The sequence below is a fragment of the Hyaena hyaena genome, unplaced genomic scaffold (genome assembly GCF_003009895.1).
Source record: "Hyaena hyaena isolate Hyena2069 unplaced genomic scaffold, ASM300989v1 scaffold_15, whole genome shotgun sequence".
Taxonomy (NCBI): Eukaryota; Metazoa; Chordata; class Mammalia; order Carnivora; family Hyaenidae; genus Hyaena; species Hyaena hyaena.
The window spans coordinates 3,506,792-3,532,505 of record NW_024080647.1 but is presented as its reverse complement, the minus strand read 5'-3'; the positions used below and the strand labels follow the sequence as shown (position 1 = coordinate 3,532,505).

Sequence of the window (25,714 nt, the reverse complement as noted above, 5' to 3'; positions counted from 1 at the left end):
CGTATACGCCTTTAGAAGGAGTTTTTACTGACTGGACTCTTATCACAGAATGGAGTGGTATAGGGGTGGCTGTTAGTTTCCTCAGTTTGCCCTTCTGGTCTTTAATTCTTGTGATGAGGTCCTCTTTTTTAGGGCTTGGGAGTTGGCTCCATTTTGACTCCTGAGCCCCAGTCTACCTGTGTTCATTACTAGTGGAAGGTATGGACACATCTGAATACCGGGATCTGGAGCATGAGCTCATTATAATACATTTTTGGCCCTCTCGGTGGTTGGTTTCAGTAGAAGTACTTCATATCCTTATATGCTGTTTACTGTAAAGTTTTACATCGTGTTACAGCACCTGATTATAGTCTATTTTTTCTTTGATCATTTCATTTAGTTCCATCAGAAAGCATAATATACTTTAAGCAGCCTGTTAAACTTGCTGTAGCTGCTTTGGTCCAATTTCCTCTACACTTTTAGGTCCTATACTATATTAAGCTCAAGATTTACAAAGAAATGCTTGAAAGCAAGTACTCCTCTGAGTTGAGAAATGCCAACCAAATAAATTTGGGAGGCCAAATAGCCATTTTTAGGGATACTTAGTTCTCATCAGTCTTTGACTAATTGCTTAAAGCATCATCTCAAAAGTTCTAGTTCACCTGGAATGACTCAGGTGTTGGATGGACTAAGGAGACATGACAAGGCCGGGACTGGGCAATATTGTTGAACCTAGAATCAGCAAGATTTGGTAAAGCTGGCCTAGAAGTCATTGTTGTAGATTGAAAGATGCTGCCGCGCTTTGGAAACTTTTCCCCCTTCTGTGACCACGAAGGGCAGAAGAGAGAAAGTTCATTTGTATTAAAGTCTTACTTTTAAAAATTGAAGTTGTCAATATTAGACTGTATACTGTAATCTTGGCCTTTGTGACTAATGGATCAGACATATATGTGTAGGTATTTTAGTAGTGATATTAGCAGTTTGTATCTGTAATACTTAGGTAATAAAACAGGTTGAAGGTAACAGCAACCAAAAGTACATATACATTTCAGGTGCTTTAAAGTAATCCATTCCCCTCCCCAGTTTCCCCTTCCCCCTAGGAAGTTTGTGAAACCTATGCTACGTGTTTTCTAAGTATCATGTTTCAGATGATTAAGTGTATCAGTATATATTTAGCTGATGTTGATGAGTAGCTGTATCATAAATGTTTTAAAAGATCATATAGTCCTGGACATTTAGGGTTGACTGTGGGTGGGTGATAGGATTTGCCTTTGTGAACAGACCATTTGAACAATTACCCCAGTCCCACTTGGAAGCTCTTCTTTAGTTCCAGGTGAAAGTAATAACTAACACGCAGCTGAAGTCAGTCTGTATCATTATTTCAAGTCAGGGGATTGTCTTCTTTCAGAGAGTCAGAATATTCAGCAGAGCACATTGCAAGAGAGAGGCTTGCTCTCTCTTAAGACTGCTTGTCCTGGGAGGGCCCACTGGCAGGGCTTTGTCTTACTGGGAGGAGGTCATAATGACCAGGAATATGGCTGTTCCTAGGTAGGTCGTATGGATTCTGGATATAGCTGGAGTTATGACCGAGGCCTTCTTGGACCACACTGATTGTGGGCTCTAAGGAATATAGTGAAAAATGAGTTCAGAGAACAGATTAGCTTTGGTTGTCTTGTTGGGGAGAATAGAGTTCTATTTAACGTGATAGGGAGAGAAGCCAGGGAATCTGTGATAAATATATGAGGGGTAGGACTGGGGCTTGCTCGTGAAATGGAAAACCTAAGTGAGTATATTACCGGAATCCCAGGCTCTGGGTCAAAACCAAGAGGTTTAGAATATCCTAGAGGTAGGCAGGCATCTTATCCACAAGCCCAGAGACATAGGTGAAATAAAGAAGGTAGAAGACAGTGATTTAGAAACTTGGCAAATGTTTGTTCTGATTGTTTTCTTTTTTAAACTGGGATTTGCATCAACAATCAGTTGAAGTGAGTGTGTGTATACCCACTGACTCCCCACCCCCAATGTTTCTGCTTCATTGTAGTACTGTTTTTTTTTTTTTTTTTTTAAAGCACAGTTGATACGAGAATTTGATTTCCTGCATGAGAAAGGAGGGTAGTTCTGGGAAAGACAGTTCACCTTGGATTCCTTAAAAAGCAACAAAAAAAGGGTGTGTTTTCAAGACCCGGTGAGTGGAAAGGGCTTGTTTTACTTCAGATACTGCACTATTGCTCTAATTTCACTAAGTTACTTATTTGAGACACCTACCAACTTCATATATATTTTTATTAGATGTCGACAAGGATGGCATATCTGTGTACGGAGACCCCCTGTGCACAGGCGACTTCATTTCTACATAGCTGCTTTCTGGAAGCTTGCAGGTGAGGATGGGTGGGTCCTTAATTGTGGCGTAAGGGTTTTCACTGCTATTCAAGGAACAAGTGCTAGAACTGCACACGGATTCTTTCATGTAATCTGTAAGGCAAGAGAGATTTCTTAGGACAGGCGAGGACATAAGACTTCATTTCAATACCAGAAACAGATTGCAGTTTATGTGCCTTCAGGATCCGAGAGCTGTCAAAGCCTATGATAATCCAAGATTCTCTTCTTAAATACGTCGGAGTGCTTGCCTAGGTGGGCAGAGTTCTTTTCATAAAGAAATAGTGTTTTTGGGGGGACAGGAACATTTTTGTTTTTAGCTGTCAGTTCTAGCACCAGAAAGATTATTTTAAGATATCCGTAATGTTCTTTCACATCTATTACTTAATTTTTACAAAGTCTTGCAAAGATGGTTGATAGTTTGCATTTTATAGGATGAAGGCCCAGAGATGAAGTGACTTGGCTAATATCACATAAGCTAATTGGCAGCAGTGCCAAGACTTGAATGCATGCCTTGGGACTCCTTGGCCTGTTTGTTCTATCATTCTTCCTCTGAATTCTTTTTGATGACTAAGAAGCTGAGATTCAAAAAGAAGTCGGTGTGTGTTTTGGCACAGGTGTCCGCAATTTTTAGGCAGCAAACTTTGGCGGCATCCCCGCTCTTGAGAAGCTTGTGACCAGAGGTGGGGCTGACTGAGTGTAATAGAGGACTAAAAAGCACCTGGGTCTCAGGCAAGCCTTTGGAAAGTTCCTGTTTTCTAGTAAGCCTTACAACGTATCCTTTGGGGTCACTTACCTCAGTTCTTACAAATGCTAACTGAAACCTATTTGGGCAGTATCTTTTTCTGATACCAGGAGAACTGCTTCCTCTCCTGCTGCCTGTCTAGCGTATCATCCCCAAGGCTTCAGGGTATGTTACGGTACAATAGGATGCAAACTGGTTTCCAAATAGGAGGCAGTGGAACTGGGGCTCACAGGAGGAAGATCATGTTTTCTTTGGGACCGGGAGTCACAGAAGGGAAGGGGAGCCCTTCCTTCAGCCTGAGACTATCAGTGCCTCTTCTAGATCATTGCAAGTGAGGCAAGACTGTTCTGATGGCCTGGAAAAAGCAGTAGATTCTCTCATCTGGCAGCTCAGGCCCTCATTCTTCCGTGGGGATCTGCCAGCTAGGGGGTCTAGAAATAAGCATGGAGTTGCAGGGGCTTGACAGTCATGAGTGGTCTTCCGAGGTCTAAATTTCTCTAAGTGGTAGCAGATGGTGAAATTTCTATAATTCTCGGCTTTAAATTTCTGTAAGTGGTAGCAGATGGTGAAATTCTTGGACAGTCTTCCACTAGAACCATCACATGCTTTCTGCCTCCAGCTTGTGAGATTAATGAAAATGTAAAAAAAAAAAAAAAAAAAAAAATTTAAAAAGTGATGATTGCAACTTATGGGGTGAATAGATGTACTCTTAGGTCCAGGGAGAGCAGAACACTCTATGTGGCTGCAAGTTGAGATGTATGCCACCACTAGCAGTCTTTTCTCCAAGAACAGGTGACTGGTTGGGAGGGCATCTACTTTTCTGCTAGTAAAGGGTTTCTGAGGTTTTTTTCAGAGGATAACATTTTCTCAATCTTGTACAAAAGTACATTGACCCATTAATTCATTCCAAGTGTTTAAAACACCTGTGATCTAGCTTGGAGCAATAATTATTCTCTCTTCCCCTTTTATTGCTAATGAGGAAACTGAGGCTTGGAGTGAGGAAGGGACTCTCCCAGGGTCACACTGCTCATCAGTAGCAGAGCATGCTCCAGAACCAGGCTCAGAACATTTTCCATCTCAACCTGGCCCACAGGTAGAGAGGGATGTTGGCCTTGGTCCCATTGCAGATTGTGGCCTCTTTGTAGCATAGAACCCTAGAGAGGAGTAGGAGAAAACACTCTTGCTGGACAACGATCAGGCCTACTTGCTGGTAAGGGTGTCATGAAGAAAGAGGGGGTGCAGGTCCTGTGGGTCTCGGGCCACAGCCTGCCCAGAGCCACATGAAGCTGCTTCTAGTGAGTCCTTTCCTTTCCCTTTCCTTTCTATTCCTTCTTTGTTTCTTAGTAAAAGGGCTGGAAGTATGTCCAGGAACCCCACATAGTTCATCGGTCCCACTCTGGGGTCTCTGAACTCCGACAGCCAAAGAGTAAGGCAATATGACTCAGAGCTGCTTGTTGGAAGCTGAGGACTAGAATTGCTTAAAAAAGGGCTGTCTCCTGAGTGAAAAATCCCAACACCCCCACCTCCTCACCCAGACACATCCTTTTACTTTGGTGGCTGCCTTAGTTGAATATGTCTAAAACTTGAGGAACAGCAATAGAAAATGTAGTTAGCCTCACAGCTAGTATCTTCACTCCAGTTAGGTCATTTGAAACTTGTTACATTTGTGAAGAGGGCTGGACCTGAAGGACTATGATTACTACTTCAGAAATGAGGATATTGAAGCTCATAAAGTTTGCCTAATGCTAGTAAGTAGTCAAATTAGGACTCCACCCATCTTCTCTGGTATCTAGTTAGTGTTTTTCCTCCTTCCATCTTTTACTTGTGTTCCTGTTCTATATCTTTAAATGCAAACTATAGCTGCAACAGCTTCCTTTACCCTCAACAAGGAACACCTATCAGTGGGGTCAAGTCCTGCTGAGAGAGAAAGGCCAAGCTCTAAGCTTTTTGTGGCTATCCCATGATAATTCATCTGTGGCAGTGGGGGAGTCTTGAAGCTGTAGTTCAAAGCCTAAAAGAGCCTCAGGAAGCCAGTAATGCCCCTCTTCTCTTTTCCACTAGAAAAGTCCAGACTGCCTTCAGGTTTGGAGGTATACAGTAGTCTCCTGCTCCTCCCCAGTCCACAGGGATACTTTCCACAACCCCCAGTGGATGCATGAAACCACAAATAGTACTGAACTCTATATTTTTTCCTCTGCACACATACTTCCTATAAAGTTAATTTATAAGTTACAGTAAGAGATTAACAATAGAACAATTATAACAATATAATAGATGTTATGTGAATGGGGTCTCTCTCAAAATATGTTAGCGTCCTACACTCACCCTTCTTGAGATCGTGAAGTGAGGTGAATGACCTAGGCACTGGGACAGGCCACTGTTGATTGGCCTTGACCATGTGCTTCTGGATCACTGTTGACTCTAGGTAACTGAAACCATGAAAGCGAAACTGCAGATAAGTGGGACTACTGTAAATAGTTTGCTCTGCAGCAGGGGATACACCTAAGTGGATAAAAGAGAAGTTGGGATTGGGGGAGGGGATTCATTTCAAGGAGAAGCTGTATCTTCCATAAAGGGGCCAGAAGGAAGGAAAGGATGGAGAAGTGTGTGTTGAGGTGGTCGGGAGAGGGTGTTGGATAATGAAATAATCTGGATTCTATTTTTGGGAACTGGAAGGAGGAAAAGGCCAGGCTAAGCTGGAAAACTTTACACTTTAGGAAACTGTTCTTTCTCCAGCTGAGTCATGTACCTGCCTGCCCTCGGGAGGGTGGGGTAAGGGGAAGAGTAACCAACCTCTCTACGGCACTTCCCCATCCTTTTACAGCCTCACCCTACACTGGCCGGTCCCTGTGCTTCAGGGCATTTTGCAAGGAAAGGGGAAGCATCAACCTAGGTGACCTAAGCTTTGGAGAGCCCTCCTCTGAGCCCTGTAATTAGCATCTGGGCCAAAGACTCAGCTTTATAATGCCTTGGCACTTGTTGTCTTCTAGTTCGTACCTCCCCCAACCCACACACCGCCCCATACCCTCAGTTGCTGAAGGGGCCTCGGAAATGAGCCTATACCCCTTCATTTTATAAAGGAAGCAGCAAGTCCAGAGAGGGGGAAATGACTTTCTAAGGCCATCATGTGAGTGGGATCTTAACTTTTCCTAAGAGCCTGGAAGGCTTTTAGGTTCACACTAACATCTAGGTAAAGCCAATATCTAACTCTTAGAAAACCCAGACACTGAACATCCATTTCATCATCATCATCATCATCATTTTATTATTATTATTATTATTATTAGAAAGCCACACTGTCTTTTTTCTTCCTGGGCCCTAAGTTAGCACTCTTTTCTTCATGGAGAGACCAGGATATGGGGAGAGGAAAAAGGAGATTGCAGAGTCTGAAGGAGAACCACACTGGCTGAAGAAAGTTTTCAGGTTGTCACTGGACTCCTAACTACCTTGGAGCCCAAGGTAACTGCAAGGAGAGATGTGGAAGTTGGATTAGCAAGGAGCATACGGGTAGTTTCCCTGTGGCCCCAACAGTGGGATTCAGGATTTCAGGATCGTAAAGATGATAGAGTGTACTGGGGAGGATTTCTTCTGTAGCACTTTTAAATGCCTGACAGATAAGGAATTGAACACAAAGCAGTTTGTTACAATACTATTGTGTTGAGGGGGAAAAGGGGAAGGGGAGAGATGGACAGAGGTTTAGAGGTAAAATGGGGTTGGTGCCGCAGTGTGTGTGGTGGTGTGCGACTTCAGGATGACAGTGAGTGGAGGTCTTCAGTAAGTAACAAGGGCAAGAAGGACCATTGGCTGAATGAATCAAGGCCGTAGAGGGGGCCATAGAGATGGGGCTAGTTACAACCTCATCCTTCTAACAGGTAGAAACCAACACAAAAAATAACAGTGGGGCCCTGTCAGTGCCACACAATAAGAACTAGGACTAGAATCTAAAACTCAGAGGTCAAGGTCTTTCCCATTGAGTTCAGAGAACTCAGACTCTTGACGCTTACGGTTCTCATTTGGTGTGCCTCAGTAGTTTTAGAAAGTAATTTCATTCCTGGTATAGACTAGTTTATTAAATCTTTATTTGAGAGTTCAGCCAGTTAGTGGGGTTTATTCCATATCTTTGGTAAATAGTTCTGTAAAGTTCCAAACTGTGACATTTCATTTTCCTCTTTTGGAATTCTCTTGTTCTGATGTGTTGGTTCCTAACAGCTGTTGGCATATTTACCTAGACAGACTTCTTTTCTCTAGTTTAAAGGATGTTTGTAGCCAAAGTGGTAAAACAAAATCTGGCTGCAAAATCTGGCCTTCCTTGCACTTAAAGGTTCAGATACATGATCCCACAAAAGAGGACTGAATGAGACCCCACCCTCCTTAGCTTTGTTTGACATTTATGGTTGCGAGTCAGAGCAGTTACCCTAATCATAATGCACAGAACAACAAAGTGGATGGGAAAGTTGTGTGCTCATTTATTGAGGAGTTTGGGCCTGTCTGAGCTTATTCATACCTGAGTCATGCATATTTTCAGAGCTAGGAAGTCTCTTAGATCTTTGCTGCCCAATCCCCACACCTCTTTGAAAAAGAAACTGAGGTCCCAGGTCACAGTGATAAAACAGTAGAGCTTTCTTTTCTGTTTTTACCTTCACTCCTGTAATGGTGCTTGCCTCCATTTGGAGGGTTTAAGTCTATACACAGAGAACGGCCAGAATGGATGCTCCCAAGGGGGTAGGGTCCTTTGGCTGGCCAGGAGCCAAGGGGTTGACCTCTGTCCTCAGGTCGTTCTCTTGTGGTGTGGCACATCCTAACCTGTGTTCATGGAGACTTGCCCTCCCTGCTTTCTTACTTGGAACATAGTAATCACCACTATGACCCACCCCTAGCTCCCCCCACGTCTAATAACCACCAAGGGCTATAGATGACTAGCTTTCTTGGCTAGGAAATGGTTGTGTCTTGGGTATAACTGAGGCTCACTCTGAAAGACCAGAACCAGTAATCCAGGAATCTGAGTCAGTCTAGATCAGTGGTTCTTTAATTGGTAGTTGGGGGATATGCTGCATAAGAATATCCCAAAGTACTCATTACAAATGCAGATTCCAGGGCTCCACTCTAGATCTACTGCTTCAGAGTCTTGGGAAGATGGGGTGTGGACAACTGTGTAAGAAGCCTTCCAGGTGATTCTGGTGAACCGCTAGATCTATGATATCCATTGGAATCTTTGCTGTCAGTCATCTCAGTGTGGTTGAAAATCCTAAATAGACCTCAAGAGACAAAAGGACAGCCCTATTACATTAGGACAACCTCTACAATATGCAAAAACCGCTTCCCATGTGATTTTTTTTTTTTTTTTATTGGATACTCACGATAACCTTATTAGACAATAGGATGGGCATATTATCCTGACCTTGCAGATGAAGAAACAAGCCTCAGAGAGCTCTCAGTCTAAGGTCACAATTAATATTTGACAGAGTAAGAAGTGACATAATTTCTGTTTCACACATTCTGTTACTTAAATGTAGGGCCTAAGCCCAGGGCAGCACCTGACCTTCATCTTTGGCTTCACCAACGGACTTACTAGTAGGATGATTGAACTTGCAATTCTCATGTGCTAGGGCTTAGTCCTGACTTTCCCGCCTTCAGGGGCAGAGATCTCCAGGGTGGAGTGCCATACAGTATTAACACTGGGTATTATTTTCATTCCTTGTGCCCCAGGAAGCCAGCAGGTGTAGGGTGGCCTTCCTCACCAGCACAACAACAGGAGGCCTCTGGGGCAAGTAGATTGACTTTATTTCAGATTTTATAATCAATTTAACTCCTACTAATTGGTTGGATAATGACATTCTACATTTCCGAAGACATTTAGTTGGCATCTATAAAAAACCCACAAGCGCTTGCTAAGCAGGTGCAACTTAAATCGAAATATAAATTCATTATTATTATGATTGCTCCTCCTGAGCAGAGCTACCCAGCAGCCCCAGGTCCTGTGGTCTTGTTACTTTTTTGGGGAATGAGGGGAAGAGATGTGCGCAGTGTCTCTGGTAGAATTCCTGGTCATGTCAGATCTGCACTCCTTATCTTGCTAAGCCCTTTCTAATGGGACGTCAGGATTGGATACTCTACCTTTGAAGCCTTTGTCCATAATGTATGTGTTCTGACGTCTGTCCATTCCACAAGCACCTGCATTAAAATGGTGTAAAGAAAGAAAAGTGGGGTGCATGAGGTTTACTTGGACTGCATGCATTTTTTACTTTAGTTTTTTCTTGCCTTTGTTTTTTTTCCTCCCCTACCCATAAAATTTGCTCTTTAGTGCTAGAAAATTATTCTGGGTTTAATCTACACTAAATCGTTTTGACCAGGCAGGAATTCTTACGGGGCTCAGAAGCACTAGCAGTGAGCTACAGTGCCCCCTGGCATATGCAGCACTCCTCCTCTTTAACCTTCACCGTGAGGTCATCAGAGGCCCTTCTCAGGACACTTGCAGTCACTGTAGGTGAAGTTTCAAGCTCCAGACTGACAGGATCAGGAATGAATCAGAACCAGTTCTTAGCCTGGGGAAGGGGGGTATGACATTCCAAATCCCAGTTCTGTTGGACTTTCGAATGAGGTTGAAGACTGTTTCTTACCTCTCAGCTCTGGTCCTGCCTCCTCTCCTGGATCCGAAGCCCAGCTGAGGGGAGCCAGAGAGGGAGGTGGACTGGTGGCTGAGATTCTTGATTAGTTATCTTTCCAGCATGTATAGTCATTCCAATCCATAGTCTGCTCTTTGTTATCCATTTTTGGAGGTGTACCATTTGCACAAAACAGAATTGTCTTTGACAAGTATTACCAGTGTTTTCAATCTGAAGGAGTTTTCTCCCTTTTGGCTGTCACACTTTATCCAGCTCTTGCAGTACATAGTCCTTAGCCATAGCCAGAGGCAGGACATAAAACTTTAGGGACCAAGATGAGGTTCTTTGTTGCTAGTGATACCAGAAAAGAAGCTATCTGGCATTTTTAGGTTGAGACTGTAATGACTCTGGTAATTATTTTCAGCTTTTAATGGAGTCATTGTTTCTCAGCACTTAACTGAGGACACAATACCAGGCAAAAAGGCATGCAGCACGTAATGACTAAAATACTGTTTGACTCCACTTGACTCTTCTTTGTGTCGGACACTGCAGACCAACTCCCTGCTGTTTGGATACATCCCTATACCATACCTCCTCCACAGAGTTCCTAAGTTGAATTTGTGGGAATCTATTCTTGCCTGCCTGCCCGCCTTCCATACATTACTGAGTGATAGGACCAAACCATTCCAGGTTTCCCCATAGGTTGCTGCTGTTCTAAAGGGCCTATAGGTACCTGTGCCCTTCAGAAACATGACTTATAATCTGTATCCCTGGCATCAGTTCTGCTCTTTATACCAGACAAGGGCTTCCTACACCCACTGTGAGGGAGGGAGGCTAGGCTGTTAACTTTTACCTTTTCTAGAGCAGGAAACAGGGTCCCACAGAAGGACAGTGACTTAACTGACACAAAAACTAGGACCCAGATCTCTGTAAATATTTTTTCCCATTGGCCACCAGCCTGCCCTAGTGTAAACCAAAAAATGATAGCATGTGGTGGTTCTGGCTACACTAGTTGAAGAGTGAGATCTGTAAAGCAGGGAGAAATCTGGGCTGAGCCCAGAGGATGCTCCCTTGTGGAAGGAGATACAGGGTGGTGGGGGTGGGGATCAGGTAGATTGGGAAGGTTGTATTTGGTGGGGTTATTGAAAACCCTAGGTATGGCTGAGGAGCTCCACAGCCAAGAGCACAGCCTCCTAGGTATAGACTCCGAGTCTTTGCAGGCCATGACTGCTCAGTAGGCAGATGAATTCAGAACCTTTGCTCTTCTTAGTGCTCCTGCACCCAGGGACCTGCAGGGGTTGGCAGAGCTTCATTTCCTTGCGCTCTAGAAACCAGCTGGAGCCTGAGCCTTGTCCAATATGCTAAGGCCCTGCCCTCGAGGGGCCACTTTGTAGGGAGGCTACATTCTCTGTTGATCCATTCTGTAACTCCTACCCACATCCTCCCATAGCAGGACTGACTTTGCAAGTCTCATTTTTTTCATCTTGCCCCAGCTACCAGCTTTGGGTCTAAAACAGAGCAGAGCGGATGTCGGCTGACACATCCTTCCCCAGCCTCTCCAGATGACAGCCCTACCCTATGATCTTGGAGAGTGTGGCCTAAGCCACTGGTGAGTCTGGAGTCTTTCTCTGTAGGACACTGGGCTTTTTGGCCAGAGAGCCAATTCTCTGTCACCCACACCCACAGGGCCCAGAGAACCCCAGAGGTGCCCCCATCCTCAAGTTAGTTCTCAATGGTTTGGGGCTGTATTCTGTGGTTTATAGGCAGTATAATTATGATGTGTCCCCTTCACCTAATACCCAGTCACAGTTTGTCCACATGCACTGACATGATGGGAACAGAAGGGGTGATGGGGGATGGATCCAGGCAGGCTTCCTTTACATAGGGGTTTGGGCTTGTAGACTAACCATGTTGGGAGGGCAGCCCAACAGGGAGAGATCTGGGGTCATGGTGGGGGGCGGGGTAAGTCAGGGGCAGGAATGGGTAGGGCAGGTGCTGGGTCTGGTCTGGTCGGAGAGCCTCGGGGGGGCCCAGGGGTAGAAGGTAGGGCTGGGGGGTCTAACCTGGTGAGTGTGGCTCAGCGGGGCGGCTGAGGTGTCTAAGTTCAATGTAGAAGTCCTCGGGCGGGTACCTGGCCTCCAGGGCACTGATCTGGAAATGGGAGTCTAGTGAGAGGAATGACAGGGAGGAGCCATTATTCCCAGGGCCCTGGTATGGCAGGGTGGGGAGTACAGAGGGGGTGAGGGTCAGGGTGGGACAGGCTGGAAGGAATTAGGACCCCTGTGTATAGTAGCCAAAGGGGCTAGGGCCAGGGGGATCTGCTAGAGTTGAGGCCATCTACCTTCCCCACTCCCATCCCCCTATAGGAAATGGCGCCCACCAGGACACTGGGGCAGAGGAAGCAGCCCTTGAAAAGAAGTACCTTGGTCAGGCCTGCCTCAGGCAAGGGTCCCTTTCCCAGATGGTGAGTGCATCTTTTGCCTGCATCTGGAAGTCCCACATCCAGGCCCTAGCTGTCTCCGCTGTGGTCCCTGGGTCATAGCCACCCTCCCCGGATAGAGAAATAAAGGGCATTCTGGGCTTCCTTTGCTTATGAGAGCTGAAACAAAGGCGTGGATTTCCTCCTCCACCCCTTCTCCCTGGGGAACCCATCTCAGGATTCACTTAACCTTCTCCCTTGGAGCTAGAACAGGGCCCATTTCCAGGTGGAAAAAGGAGAACAGGTGGGGGCATGATGGCAGGGGACCAGACTCAAACCACTACTGACCTAACACGTTCACAAAGCTGTAGGGGGTCCAGCCTGCTGTTTCTCTGTCAAGGGACTTGTTACTGAGCTGTTTGGAGAGTAGGAGAGCAAGTTAATCCCTTTGCTCCCAAGGTGCCCCTGCCCAGCCTTCACTTTGCCCAGCCTTGTGCACCCACCCCTTTGATGATCCTCACCCACCTATGTCTTAGATCGTTGAGGGTAAGGAAGAGCTACATGTAACATGGCATGGCCAAGACCAGTGGGAGCAGAAGCTGCCCCCTTCTAAGCTGTCTGGCTGAGGTTGTAGGGTTTGTGGCCCTTAGGACAAAGTAGGGCAGGGTCACCCCAGAGCCAAGAACTGGCCAGAGCCTAGCTGGCTCTGACAGGGGAAGAAGGGCAGGTCGGTGGGGCTGGGCTGTAGGAGAACAGGCTCTGGCAGTGTCTCAAATGCAACAACGAGGCCATTTTCAGTACAAAGGGAGGTGTTGAGATTGCGACATGACTGTCACCTCTGCTACCTGTCTGTGTGTGAGTCTCCTGTTTGTGTGAGCAAGGGAAAGCCTCAGCTTTGGCATCATTTTTGCCTCTAACTTGCTGTAGCCTTGATGTGGCTCTAGTTAATCAAGGACCTTGCACTAAGAAAATCCGGATTCCTTTCCTTCAGCTTCCACCTCTGCAGTTAAGCCTAAAGCAGAAGCAAGGAATTAAGAGTCCAAGCTGAGGAGGGGAAAGAAGGGCCAAAGCCATGGGGCTGATGGCTACAGACTTTGGTAATGGGCCTCAAGGCACGCTGCATACAGCACTCCCATTTCATAGGAAAACGGAGGCTGAGAGCCTGTGGAAGAAAGTGGCCTTGGTGCTGGCTTGACAGTGGTGGCTATTGGGGTTGAATAGCGTCTGTGTTATTGTTAAGCGGTTCAAGCTGTGTTGCTACCAGGTCTGAGGACTGGTGAACATTTTCTGTGGGCCAGACAGGGAGAAAGGATTCCCAGAGCTGTAGGGCAGAGGCTTAGAATATGAAAACCGCTTCTGTCCATGTTCCTCACACACGAAAGATGGTCCAGGAAGCCAGGAGGCCTGGCATTGCCTTCTTAATGGTCCTATTGTATGTATTCATGTGCAGTTGTGTATGTGTGTGTGCGTGCGCACATGTGTGCACATGGTTAGGTGGGTGTCAGGAGGGGTGCAGCACGAGCCTCTTCTCCATTTCCGAACCTTCCCCTCTGCCCAGTATGGGTCCTGGCGCACCAGGGGGGCTCCCTACACATGTACACATGTGTGCTGAGACATCCTTACCCAAGGCCCTGTGACTGTAGGAGGAGGTCTTGCCATCAGCCAGGGTTATGCTGGGAGCTGTGAAGGGAGGGCCCTGTCGAGGGTGGTGCACGCCTGCCCTTGAAGGCCTGTAGGACGCACTGTCAATGGGAACGTTTGCCATGGCTGATGTTTGGGTTTCACATCCCGTGTGTTGGTTCTGATTGCAAAAAATGGTCGTGGGGATGTAGTGAGAACGTGTATGCCAGATACAAGGACATCAGGGGTACCCGAGTAACAGCGGTTAGGCTCTAAGGTGCTGGCTGCACGCAGTGTCGGAAATGGACTGTAGTGATCGGTGGCAGGTGGTGTAGCGTGTCGTGTTTTGACTACATGTCTTACATGACAAAAGTGACAAGGAGACTACACATGATTACATGGTGATCACATGGGTTGGTGCCAGCTCCGTACGCATGGGTGTGGGGGTATACATCCTGTTGAATGATGCTGTAGGTGGGTTACATGTGATGTCTGCTGGTTCCATGGCACTTGTTGGTTCCGTGTAACCTGCTGGCTTCCTGTCCTGTGCTTCAGAGTGTTTACGTGTCCCATGGATCACAGGGCTGTGTTTAATGTACTGGCAGTTGGTTCCACATGGACCTTGCAGGTGGGGTGCAGTTCCTTCCTTGGAGAGAGGTGAGGGCTCATCGGGAGGACAGTGGGTGGGGTCTGGGGAGTCAGGGGCCCGGTACCTTGGTGGGGCTGTTCCTGTCCAGAGTGCTGGCCTGGCTGGTGGCAGGCCCCCCGCATGCCAGTGCGTGGTAGCTGGAATTGGAAAAGCACTGGGCATGGCTGCTACTTTGAGACAAATCTGGGAAGAGAACAAGGTGCCATACCATCATACTGCTGCCCCTGGCATCCGACACCCCAATACTAACACGGGGGCTGGGCAGCCTCAAAAGTGGTCTGCAAAGAGAGACTGCTAAGTCCCCATCCCCCAAGTTTTCTGGCTTCCACTCTGCCCGCAGAAGTCTGTAGAGCCTGATTTGCCTCTTCCTTCATGGTGTCCCTCCCTGCAGGATGCAGGATGGGCTTGCCAGTGTGCAGGGTGGCACCAGCAGCTAGAGCAGGGATGAAGAGTGCTGGCTTGCACAGCGTCACAGGTCCCTTTGTTGCTACACAGTGCTGTACTGACCCTCCCCTGCCTCCCTCCAGTTACGTCCCAGAAGTGAGGCCATAAAGGGAACCCCTCTCCTCTTAGCCCCAGCCCTGCCCCTCTTGTGGATTCCAGCACCCCTCCACAGTGTTGGGGAACTCCAGTGGAGTGGTGTGGGAAAACCAGCCAGACTCATGATAGTCATAGAAGAAAATCCCCACATCACCGCTGTGGGCTTGGGATCTCATCAGGGGATATTTGCTTTGGCTGAAACCCAGGGAGGCATGCAGGCTAAGAGCTTTCTGAAGGTGGGGTCTGCACCTGGGCCACCCTTGTCTCCCCCACAGCATCTAGCATCGAGTGGGCACATGGTGGGTAATGCTTAGCAGGAAAGGGCTGAGGTGATCTTGGTTTTTTAAATCCAAGATGCAGGAGGCTGCAGGCCAGCCCTAAGTTTGGAGGCAGCTGAAGGGAGGGTCATCCTTGTGCTCACGGAGACAGGCCCAGCCTCCTGTGGCCCAGGGCTATGGGCAATTTCAGAGCATTTTGACCTCTATCCCTTAACTAAATATGAAGCAAAAAGCCTCATTTCTAAGGCAGCAGCCCAGGGTTCAGGAGACGGGGAGGATCTGGCCCAACAGCCCCACCTCCACCCCATTCAGACTCTAGATAGAATGCCCAGTGGAGAGGTTACCACATTTGTGGACCCACTGGGTCACTGCCCAAACTTTCAGACTCTCCCCCTACCGCAAGCCAGGCACCATCCCCTTCCACTTCTAACTCTGGGAACGGGGAGGGAGGGTTGCTCTGAGGCCTTCACCAAGGAAGCAAAAATGGAACAAGGCTTGGACATAGTCCCAGGGTCAGTTTCTTGAGGTGGCTCAGGCAGTGGGCTCGAGAGGGGTTCCCTTGGAGAGTTTAAGAAAGTTTCTGTTTAGTGCAGGTGTTACTGTGGCCATAGCCTGATGAGAAAGATGGGAAGCTCTGGGGAGATGGAAGGAAGTTCCTAATCATAGCTGCTTCGAGCTGGGCACTCAGGAAATGACATTCCCATAAAACCCCATCTACTTTTCCTAACTAGGTTCTTGCTCCCCACACCCACTGTTTCCAGGAGCATCTCACCATCCAGCCCCTTCAGGCGATCCTGCAAGCACGACCACCCACCTTCAGCAATCAACCTGGGTGTCCCCAAGGATACCATGCAGCTCTTCCTGGGGTGTGTGTGCGTGTGTGTGTGAGCAGGGGTGGGACAGGTGATGCTGGGGGCATAGCCTTTACCTGAGAGTGAGTAGTCTGTGCTGGTCATCCTCATGGCTGGCGTGTAGGAGACACGGGGAGCCAGGTCACGGCCTTTTTCTTTCTGTCGCCGCCGGCGCCAGGCAAACAGGCCCAGCAGCACCACAATGAGGAACAACAGGAGAACGATGCCTGTGACCGCGCCCACCGAGTGCCGCTCTGCACCCAGCGCCGGGCTGATCTTGGTGTAGGGATTCAGCTCCTCCATCATGAGGGCAGCTGCGGATGGAGGGAGGAACCGAGTCTGGGGGAGCCCTGCTTCCTCTTCAGATCTTGGCCTAGGGCCTAGACTCTTCTAATGTTAGGAGACCTGGCTTCTGGTCTTTGGCCCTATTCTTTGTTCCCTGTGTGAGCCTGTCCCTCACTGTGCCTGTTTTCTTTAACTGTCTCCAGGGGATGGAGTGCCAGGGCATGACAAAGAGCATGTGATCGTGGATGGCAAATAAAATAAATGTTTATTGAGTACTTTGTTCTAAAAATGAGTTACAGATATGAACTCATTTTATCTTCCCAGCAGCCATAGAAGCAAGGACTAATTATTTCCCTTTCAAAGATGAAGAAACAGAGTCACCAAAAGGTTGGATAACTCGCTCAAGATCCTATAACCAGTAATTGGTAAAGTCCAGTTTCTCCGGAGTTGGGAAGAATTGAACCGACTGCATCTCCCTGCGTACCAGCTTTGTGACTCTGAGTCCTCAGTTTGCCCATTTTGCAACATGGGGACAATAATCTCACCCTCCCCCGGGAACTGTGAGCGCCACAGTGGCAATGAAAGTGTGCCAGTGTGCCCGATTACCACCCACAAAACCCCTCTTGATGATACATGAATGGGCTAACTCTCCAGACTGCTGCTAAGCCCACGGTGGGGGCAGCAGAGTCTAGACTTTTCCCTGGCTATCAGCAACTGGTTGAATAGAGCCAGTCAGCATCCTCGGGGAGATAAGGTGCTGCATCATCATTCTCTGTGATAGACCATCAGAATGCAATAGAAATGTCTTTTGGCCCCCTTTCTGTTATGTGGATAATTGAGAGCCCACTCTCATTCCCCATCTCTCACAGACAACAGTATATTATGTGCAGCACATCACAAAGGGTTTTTATATATACAGAGTGATTTATCAAGCGCCTGCTGCTGTGCCGGGCGCTGTGCTGAGTCCTCCACTCCTATCATCTCGACCTGGTCCTCATCACTGTACTGTGGGGTGTCATCTGACTACAGGGCTGGAGCCAAGGTGGAGCCCCTTTGGACTCCCCAGCCCTCAACAGAACCTCGTGTTATGTTGGAAGACCAGGAACAATCTACCCTTCCTACTTTGCATGTGGAAGAAGCCCAGTAAGATGGAATGACCTGTCCAGGATGCCCGGCAGGTAATGGCAGAAGCAGAACTTGGCATATCTTCGCTTGTCTGGTGGCCATTCCACAGGACTAGCTCGTGGTTGCCCTTGTATGGCTCGCAGGAAACTTGCCACGGAATAGCATGGGGAAGCCATGATGGAGAGGTTCCCACTCCATATCCCTCCCCCTCTGCAACCCACCCCACCCCTGCTCTTCCAACAGTGAATAAACTGAAGTCACAAACTGTCCTTCTAACATCCAGTTGTTCCACTGGACTCTCCCTAGATCCTGTCTCCATGGGGTCCTTCCGGAGCCCCCTGCCTAGGGTCTCTGCCACCTATTACCTTGGTCGCACCGTATTCCTTTGAATCCAGAGCTGCAGTAACAGGTGCCGGTGACGTGGTCACAGGTGGCATTGTTCATGCACTCACAAAGCTGCTGACACCCGTAGCCAAAGGTTCCTGGGGCACATCCTGTGTAGCACGAAGAAGAAATGGGATAGACAGACACACCCACTCTCTTCCTATAGGTAGCCAGCCATGACTACCCAGTTCTGACTCAGAGTTAAACCGATCTCCCTGTAGCTCCCACTGTGGTTTGGTTTGATGCTTGGGGGTGGACAGAGCATCTTAGCCCTGAGAGTTGGGGGACACCCACTCCTTCCCCCTAACTTGAGACATGTTTATGCAGCCTCTTTCACAAGCCAGGCCCTGAGCTGGGTGCCATAGAGGCTTCAAAGAATGAAACAAGATATGCCTCCCGTATTCCCTCGGTACCCTGTCAGGCCTCTGTTCTGCCCTTAGCATCTTCCATTCCTCCCCCCGCCACTGGAGGAAGAAGTTCTACAAACACATCGATATAGGCATGACCTTTCAGCCTTTTTTCTTGGGAGTTGCTCTGATAATCCAGGGAAGAGGAGGTGGAGAGCCCTGAATGAGTGGACTTTGAGGGGCGGTGGCAGGGGTGCTCCCCTGCAAGAGGCTGGTGCCTCGCACCAACACTCAGGGTCAGGGGTTGGGATGGCTTACTCTGCTCGCAGTGTCGCCCGGTGAAGCCTGTGCGGCAGGTGCACTTGCCGCTGATGTGGTCACAGCTGGCGCCATTCTGACACTGGCACACGCGCCCACAGTCTTTCCCGTAAAACGCTGCGGGGCATCCTGGAGAAACAGGGTGGGGGCAACTGCGGAGGTGCAGCTGGGGACCAAACCTGTCCTCTGCCTCTGATAACAGGGTGGGGACCTATGAGACCCTGCACCTCAGCTGTCTGCACACTCTGGACTCTCAGGCTGTAGGGGTAGGTGTGGCAGTGAGGGGTTCTTTAGACAAAGGTGCCGTGGAACCAGAGACCAGGCTAGGGTCCCTTTGCTGTGTAGCCACAGGTTGTTCCTCCCTCTCTGGGCCCTATTGTCCAGAGGGTCGGGTCTTGGTGACTGCTGGGGTACCTTACAACCCTGACTTTCCAGGACTTGGGGCTCATCAACCCCCTGAATCCATGCAGGCTTCCCAATCCTGGGGGGAGGTGAGTAGGGGGCAGCTCCTGACCCAGGGTCCCGCCTCCTCCCTCACTCCACAGGCCCGGGCGATGCTCAAGGCAGCCAGCAGGCTGTAGCACGGGACCCTGAACAGCTGGGAGGCGGGGAGGCAGGACTTACGCTGCGTGCAGAAGAGTCCAGTCCAGCCCGGGGTGCAGCGGCAGGCCCCGTCCTCGGCGCTACAGCTCCCCCCATTGTGGCAGCTACACGTGTGGAAGCAGGCGGGGCCCCAGAAACCTGGTGGGCAAGCTGGGGGATGGGTGGGATGCAGAGGGGGAGACAGAGAGGCAGGCAGAACCGGAGGGAGAGGAAGGGGGACTGCACATCAGCCAAGATGCCAGGATATACCCAGGTCGTATTTCCTGGCTTTCCTGACACACTGTTCCCAGAATTCCTCCACTCACCCCCTGACTCACCTGCCCAGCTCTGAGGGCTCCTGAACTTCCCTTCTCGGGGGACTAGCTGTGATTTGGAGAGTGTGGGTGTGTGTGGTAAACTAAACACTGCAGTTTACAGTGTGAACACTGTGTTAACTTCCCCGTGATGATGGGGACTTTCCCGGGGTGGGGACTCCCCTCTTTCGGGTAACGAGTTCCCTGAGGATGGCACTGTGTCTCCTCTACCAGAATGGAAATTCCCTCGGTCCAGGCCATCTAACTGGGACCACCCTCAGGATACTGGCCACAGCTCACCCATCACACAAGGAGCTCCACAGGGCTAGAGGTTAGGCCTTTACCCGTGTGTGGTCCCTGTTACCTCCATAGCAGATTGGGGTACACCTTACAAGAACAGCTTCTACGATTCCTTGTCCAGGCTTATGTGCCCAGGACATCACTCACATGGGTCACTCACAGGATGCCCTCACCCTCTGAAGTGACTGCTCTGGCCTCATGTCACTTCCCCACTCTCAAACCCCAGCATGCCAGTCCCTGCCCCCCTTCTCTTCCCCAACCAAACGCAGGGGCTACTCCTTGCTCAGGTGCCCATGGAGCATTAATTCTCAGTATCAATGGTACTCCCAACAATGTCAATACCTTGAATACCAACAGTTAACAATGCCAGTGGTCAATCCTAATAACTCGTCATGTTAGCTATGGAGCTGGATGGGACTCAGGTGGGCATTCCTGTCCACAGGAGATTTTAGTCCCGGGGGGTGGAGACACCAGGGACAAAGCAGTCCTGGGCAAGGAAGGGGTGTGTTTGGGGGCCTGACTCCTGGTGGGGGGTGGTCCCACGAGGCAGCCGCTTACCCTGGGAGCAGTCCTTGCCAATCCATCCAGGAAAGCACTGGCAGGAGCCGTCGATGGGGCTGCAGGTCCCGTTGTTGGCACAGGAGCAGAGCTGGGCACAGTCCTGCCCAAAGCGCCCTCCGGCACACACTGTGGGCACAGGACAGCCTGGATCCTGCCCTCCCACCTGTGCTCCTCAGACCACCTCCCGCAGCTGCTGCATCCTGACGTTCCCAGGCCACAGCCATTGTGGCCCTGGGCCCACAGATCTGGGTGGGAACTGCCTGCCCCACAGCCCCATCACCCTTCTCCATTTGCACATAAATGAGCTCCCCTCTTGTGCCCACGGCTGCATTCTTCTGGAGGCTCTATTACTGATTCCCTTTGAAAGAGGCACAGATTGAGGCCCAGACGAGTAGGTAGAGGCCCTGGAATTGGGCCTCACAGATGGAAGCAGTGAGGCTGAGAATCCAACCTCTGCCCTCAGTCCACATGGCTCCTTCTGCTTTCCATTACCACATTCTGGCCGGAATCACTGATCCCACAGCCACGAGGGTAGACAGTGTTTGTAGCCGGAAGCAGAGGGACAAGTTCAGGGTAGCAGGTCGGCCCGCAGTTAGACTGTTGGAGGACTGTCTCTGCCCACCAGTTTCCTCTGTCTCTCCAAATCCCACCTGTTCCTCAAGTCTCAGCCCGGCCTCAGGACAGCCCTCTGGGTCCACAAGGAGCGCTCTGCCGCTGAGCTCCCCTGGTACTCTGAGTCGTCACTTGTAGGGTTGTGGTTCTCACCCCTCCCAGAGGAGTCACTCCTCGGTCCCTAAAGGAAGGGCTGGTGTCCTCAACCAGGCTATAAGCTCCCGTGGAACTAGGTGTGGCTGTTAATTGAGCACCTACCTTTCATTTCCCGTGCAGTTCATTCTCTACCTGCTTCCTACAACTTGAGCTCTCTAAAGCATAGCTGTCTTCTCCATGGCACTCATGTGCCCCGCTCAAGCATCCTCAGTGGCTCCCCTCTGCCACAGAATAAAATGTGGCTACATCACCTGGGTGACCCTTGATCACCCCTCTCTCCCAGACACATAAGCCGCTGGCCCACACAACACTTTCTAAACACATCCCATGCCTTCGCTCCAGCTGTTCCCTTCCGGAGCCAACCTTCATGGCCAGCTGTGGAAATCCTACCCTGCCTATAAGACTCGTTTTATTTTTAAAGTTTGTTTATTTTGAGAGAGAGAGAGAGAGAGAGAGAGAAAATGGGAGAGGGAGCACAAGCAGGGGAGGCACAGAGAGAAAGGGAGAGAATCCCAATCTCATGATTGTGAGATCATGACCTAAGCCATTATCAAGAGTTGGATGCTTAATCGACTGATCCACCCAGATGCCCCTATAAGGCTCACTTTAAATGCTGCCTTCCCCCGATCTCTCCGTGGTAGACTGCTAATCTTTCAATAATCCATTGTCTTCTTCCTGAGAAGTAGAATCTGAAGTTTTAGTTGGGCTTATGGCCACAAAGGCTTCATTTCTTAGGCTCCTGCACGGATGGCTATGGCCATGTGACCGCATTCTGGCCAATGGTAAGAGGAAACGCATGTCGTTAGTTGCCCATTCCTTACCCTTGTTGAGGATAATGTGGACTATGGGTAAGAACTGTGGATAAGGCGGCTGAGCTAGCTTTCATCAGAGGTGGAGGCCATGTGCTGAGGACGCTGGACAACAGGACAGAAGGCAGCTGGTCCCTGACATCTTTGTAAGCTACCCTACCATTCTCTAATGGTCTGCTTCTGGATAGTCTCTTTCTTGTTTGTTTGCTCTTCCTCCCTCCCTTCCTTTCCTCTCTCTCTTTTTCTTTCTTTCAGAAATAATGTTTGTCATTTTCAAATCAGTTATTTTGGGTTTTTATGTCACTTACAGTGGAACTAAATCCTGATTCACCCATCTTCTCTGTTTTGGGGTGCTATGTCCTTGTTTGAACTTCCAGACCCTCAGTTAGTTTCTTCCCTGGTCTTCTGTTACTGTGACTTGTGAGTCTATTTCAGGCCAGGCCTGAGTTCTACCCATGTCTTTATCTTCCATAATATGTGGAAAAACCAGCCAAGATCGTTGAATGTGTGGAAATAAACTGGCTGCCCCTCAACTCCCAAGTTCTGGGGAAGGCTGAGCTCCAAACTTCCCCCTCTAGACCCTAGGCTTTGTGAGGTCAGGGAACTTCGTTCTGTTCTTGCATCTGAGTGCTCAGCACAGTGCCTGACGTGTAGGAAACACTCCGGCAATATTCCACGTGGCCAAAATAGGCCCCAGGAGCAGTGACATTCCAGTGGGTTCCACTGGGATCAGTGACTCCATTCATCAGTGACATCATTGAGCTCTTCTCCATTCAACCTTCTCCCCTTAGAGCCTAGTTGTAGCCAGCCCCACATCCTCCAAGAAGACTTCCTTGCATTCCTGTTGTGGGGGAGGAATTCCTTGAATCCCTGAGGTCCTTAGTTAAGTCACACAGAGGATCATGGGAAAGTGCTGATTCTTAAAGAGAAGCAACTTCCCCATGTGTGGCACCCTCTCCTTTATGCCACACTGCCTCACCTTGCAAGCCCTTCCCCAACCACTGTGGGCAGCAGGAGCCTGGGATCTGTGTCCACCTTGTACCTTTCCCGGATATGACCAGTGGTTGGGACAAATAATGAAGGTAGCATGGTGCACCGGGGTCTCCAGTGTAAAGACTGGAGTTTGGGTCTTCATTTTATGTGTATATTCAGCAAATACTTCTATGGCACTTATATGCACCAGATACCGTTCAAAGTGCTTCACAAATACTAGTTTGGTCAACCTTGTAATACTTTCAGTATTAGATATTTTCATTATTACTCCCTATTTAGCAACTCTACTTTACAGAGGAGGACACTGAGGGACTGAGGTCAAGTCATTTGCCCAAGGCCACCCAGCTAGAAAGGTCTGCCACTTAACTCGGTAAGCACCTTGGGACAGACTGCGTGACCCCTCTAAATCTCTGCTTCCTCATCTCAGAAATGGGGCTTGTGACTGTCATCCACTGGGCTCAGGCCATGGCTCACGGCTGTGGGGCTGACCTGGGGCCCTGCACTTCTCCCTGGCCAGAACCTTAGCTCCTTCCAGGGCAGATGACACGCACCTTGCACCTGCAGCCCAGGCTCCAGCTTCAGCTTCCAGAACAGCACCTCACCCAGCCTCCTCTTTCCCGCCTCTGGGAGGCGCTTGATTTGGGGAGCCTGTTTCCCCAGTCCTGGCCCTGTCTGGAGAGTGGGGTGAGCTGCTCCAGCTCCCCGTATCCCCCAAACCGGCTCTGTGTTTCTCTAACAAGACAGCCTTATCTTTGAAGTCTTTCTCACACGCTCCAGGCTGACAAATTCACCCACAGAGCCGCTAATGCGATCAGTCTAATACATTAATTGGTCGACTTCTTAGCTGAATCAAGAGTGAGGCAAAAAGAGGGGCGGTGGAGAAGGGGGCTGGTGAAAAGAAAACATCTGGTTATATTTAATCTATGTTTAATGATTCTGCATAAGCAGTGTCTGTAATTTGTAACTCGCTGGAAAGCCGGTCATTAGAAAGTGTCAGTTCAATTTTTTACAAGGTTTGAGACTTAACCAGGGCAGTTGCCATTAATAGCAAACTCTATTAGATCTATATGTGGAAAATACTCATTAGGCCAGCGGGCGATAAATCAGACATCGCAGGATCTGAGAGTTACTCCGCAGGCTGTTTAGGTCCTAATTTAGACCCAGCCTATCTGTATTGATGGCTGGGTCTCCGATGTTTAATAAGTAAACCTCGACGCGTCAGGTTATGATTAAACTGTCCTAGGAGGGCTGCAAGCAAATGAAACTGTCACATGGGCTTCCCTGGGGCCCAAACTTCTCATGACCTCAAAGCATCACGGAATGAACTTTCCACTCATACATATTAACGGCCCATACACTTACAAAACCAGCCCAGCTCAGCGGTGATTATTCATCAAAAGAATCTGTTCCCCTGGGAGGTAGTGAGCTCTCGGTGGAAGCATTTAAGCAGAGGCCAGATGAGATTCTCACGCAGATGACCTTGAAGTTGCTTTAAGCTCTAAGTTTACCTTAGTCTGGGATCTCTTTGCTCCCTATAGGTCAGAGTACAAATTCTGCAGCCCTGTGTTCAAAGCTGTCCTGAAGGCCTCAGCCCACCCTCCCAGTCCCCTGTCTGCCATCCTGGCCCCCACATCCTTTAGCCACCCCCTGCTGCCGGACAGTCGCATGTCCACATCCAAGCTGCTTGCTCTACACGTGACGCCTTTCTTCCTTCTCTGCCTCTTAGGCTAAGGCCTAGCTGAACATCTGCACGGCTTGGTGCTGTCCCCCAAATCCACACCGCCTTGGCCTAACTGAGCCAGGGACTGCTATAGGCAGCGGTGTGTGCCAGAGCCGGCTTCTACCTCCACACCAGTTGCTAAATATTCAAGAATTTTGTGACCGAATCAATCATGGTGGGGATATTTAGATCACGGAACTTGCTTGCAAAAGTTACAAAGCGAGGCTTTTCCCCCACAGAGAGCCAGTTTAGCAGCACACTAATGTAAAGAAGCTTTATCTCCCTTTTCAAGTCCTGCTGAGTGGTGGAGGCTGGCTGGAGTTGGCGCTGACTCTGCTGTGGAGACAGGAGACTGCGGGGAGGGATCAGTGACGCTGGCCTGAGCGTGGGGGGAGCAGGGCTGGGAAGCTGCATCTCCAGCCCATGCCAGAGCTGTCTCCTTGGAGTTCCCACGGCATCTTCTGCCTTTACCACCTGGCACTCAGCACAAGCCATTTGGGGACACTTCTTATGCAGAACTCAGCTATGCTTATTTCATTTTTCTTCAGCTTTGGAGGCAGAATTTGTTGCTCAGCTCTGCCACTTTCTAGCTGTAAGACCATGGAGTAGTCATTTAACCTCTCTGGGCCTGTTCCTTTTAACTGCATAATGGCTCTGTCTCACACCTGGTGGTGACCAGTTCTCACAAAGGTAGGCCTAAGCCCTGAAGAGCTGCCTCCAGAGTATGATGAGAAGCCCCAACCTCCTCCTTCCAGCCCCTTCCCTCCCAGGATGCCTCACCTCCCTGCCCCACACTTTCCCCTGGAGACACTACCTTGGTTGCAGAGGGCTCCGGAGAATCCAGGGAGGCATTCGCAGATGCCACTGATGTGGTGGCAGGGACCACTGCTGTGCACGCAGAGGGGACATGGCTGGGTGCAGCCGTGGCCATAGAACCCGGGGGGGCAGACTAGGGATGAGGGGAGAGGGTGGTCAGCAGCCCCAGTGGCCCCAGGCAGTTTGGCTACCTGTCCAGTCCCACACAGGGGTGAAGGGGCTCCTCAAGGGCATGGGGAGAGCCGTCTCCACCCCACTCCTTCGAGGGCCCATCCCCTTCTGCAGAGAGGAGCTGTGGTCTGGTCCTGTTTCTGCCAAGGAGCCAGGCCGGGC

The 25,714-nt window shown here is 49.4% G+C and overlaps 1 protein-coding gene and 1 long non-coding RNA gene across 3 annotated transcripts in view; one reads left to right on the top strand and one right to left on the bottom strand.

Moving 5' to 3' along the window:
* The first annotated feature begins 270 nt into the window (after positions 1–270).
* On the top strand, positions 271–17,737 carry LOC120221340. Of its 2 annotated transcripts, none has more exons than XR_005525784.1 (3): positions 271–2,164; positions 2,269–2,357; positions 16,672–17,737. It is a non-coding gene; the product is annotated as an uncharacterized LOC120221340 (long non-coding RNA). The 2 variants fall into 2 exon arrangements; XR_005525785.1 differs by having other exon boundaries at positions 16,669–17,737.
* The window catches only part of MEGF11 (multiple EGF like domains 11), a 355,188-nt gene continuing 330,912 nt past the window's right edge, over positions 1,439–25,714 (bottom strand). Inside the window, exons 15-27 of the mRNA XM_039218658.1 lie at positions 25,380–25,514; positions 20,273–20,401; positions 19,143–19,271; positions 18,519–18,647; positions 17,835–17,963; positions 16,137–16,373; positions 14,455–14,573; positions 12,470–12,536; positions 12,083–12,189; positions 11,766–11,853; positions 9,215–9,271; positions 2,245–2,451; positions 1,439–1,599 (exon numbers count right to left, since the gene is read on the bottom strand). Coding sequence (XP_039074589.1) covers positions 1,439–1,599; positions 2,245–2,451; positions 9,215–9,271; positions 11,766–11,853; positions 12,083–12,189; positions 12,470–12,536; positions 14,455–14,573; positions 16,137–16,373; positions 17,835–17,963; positions 18,519–18,647; positions 19,143–19,271; positions 20,273–20,401; positions 25,380–25,514 — 1,694 coding nt within the window. The remainder of the gene's footprint in view (positions 1,600–2,244; positions 2,452–9,214; positions 9,272–11,765; positions 11,854–12,082; positions 12,190–12,469; positions 12,537–14,454; positions 14,574–16,136; positions 16,374–17,834; positions 17,964–18,518; positions 18,648–19,142; positions 19,272–20,272; positions 20,402–25,379; positions 25,515–25,714) is intronic.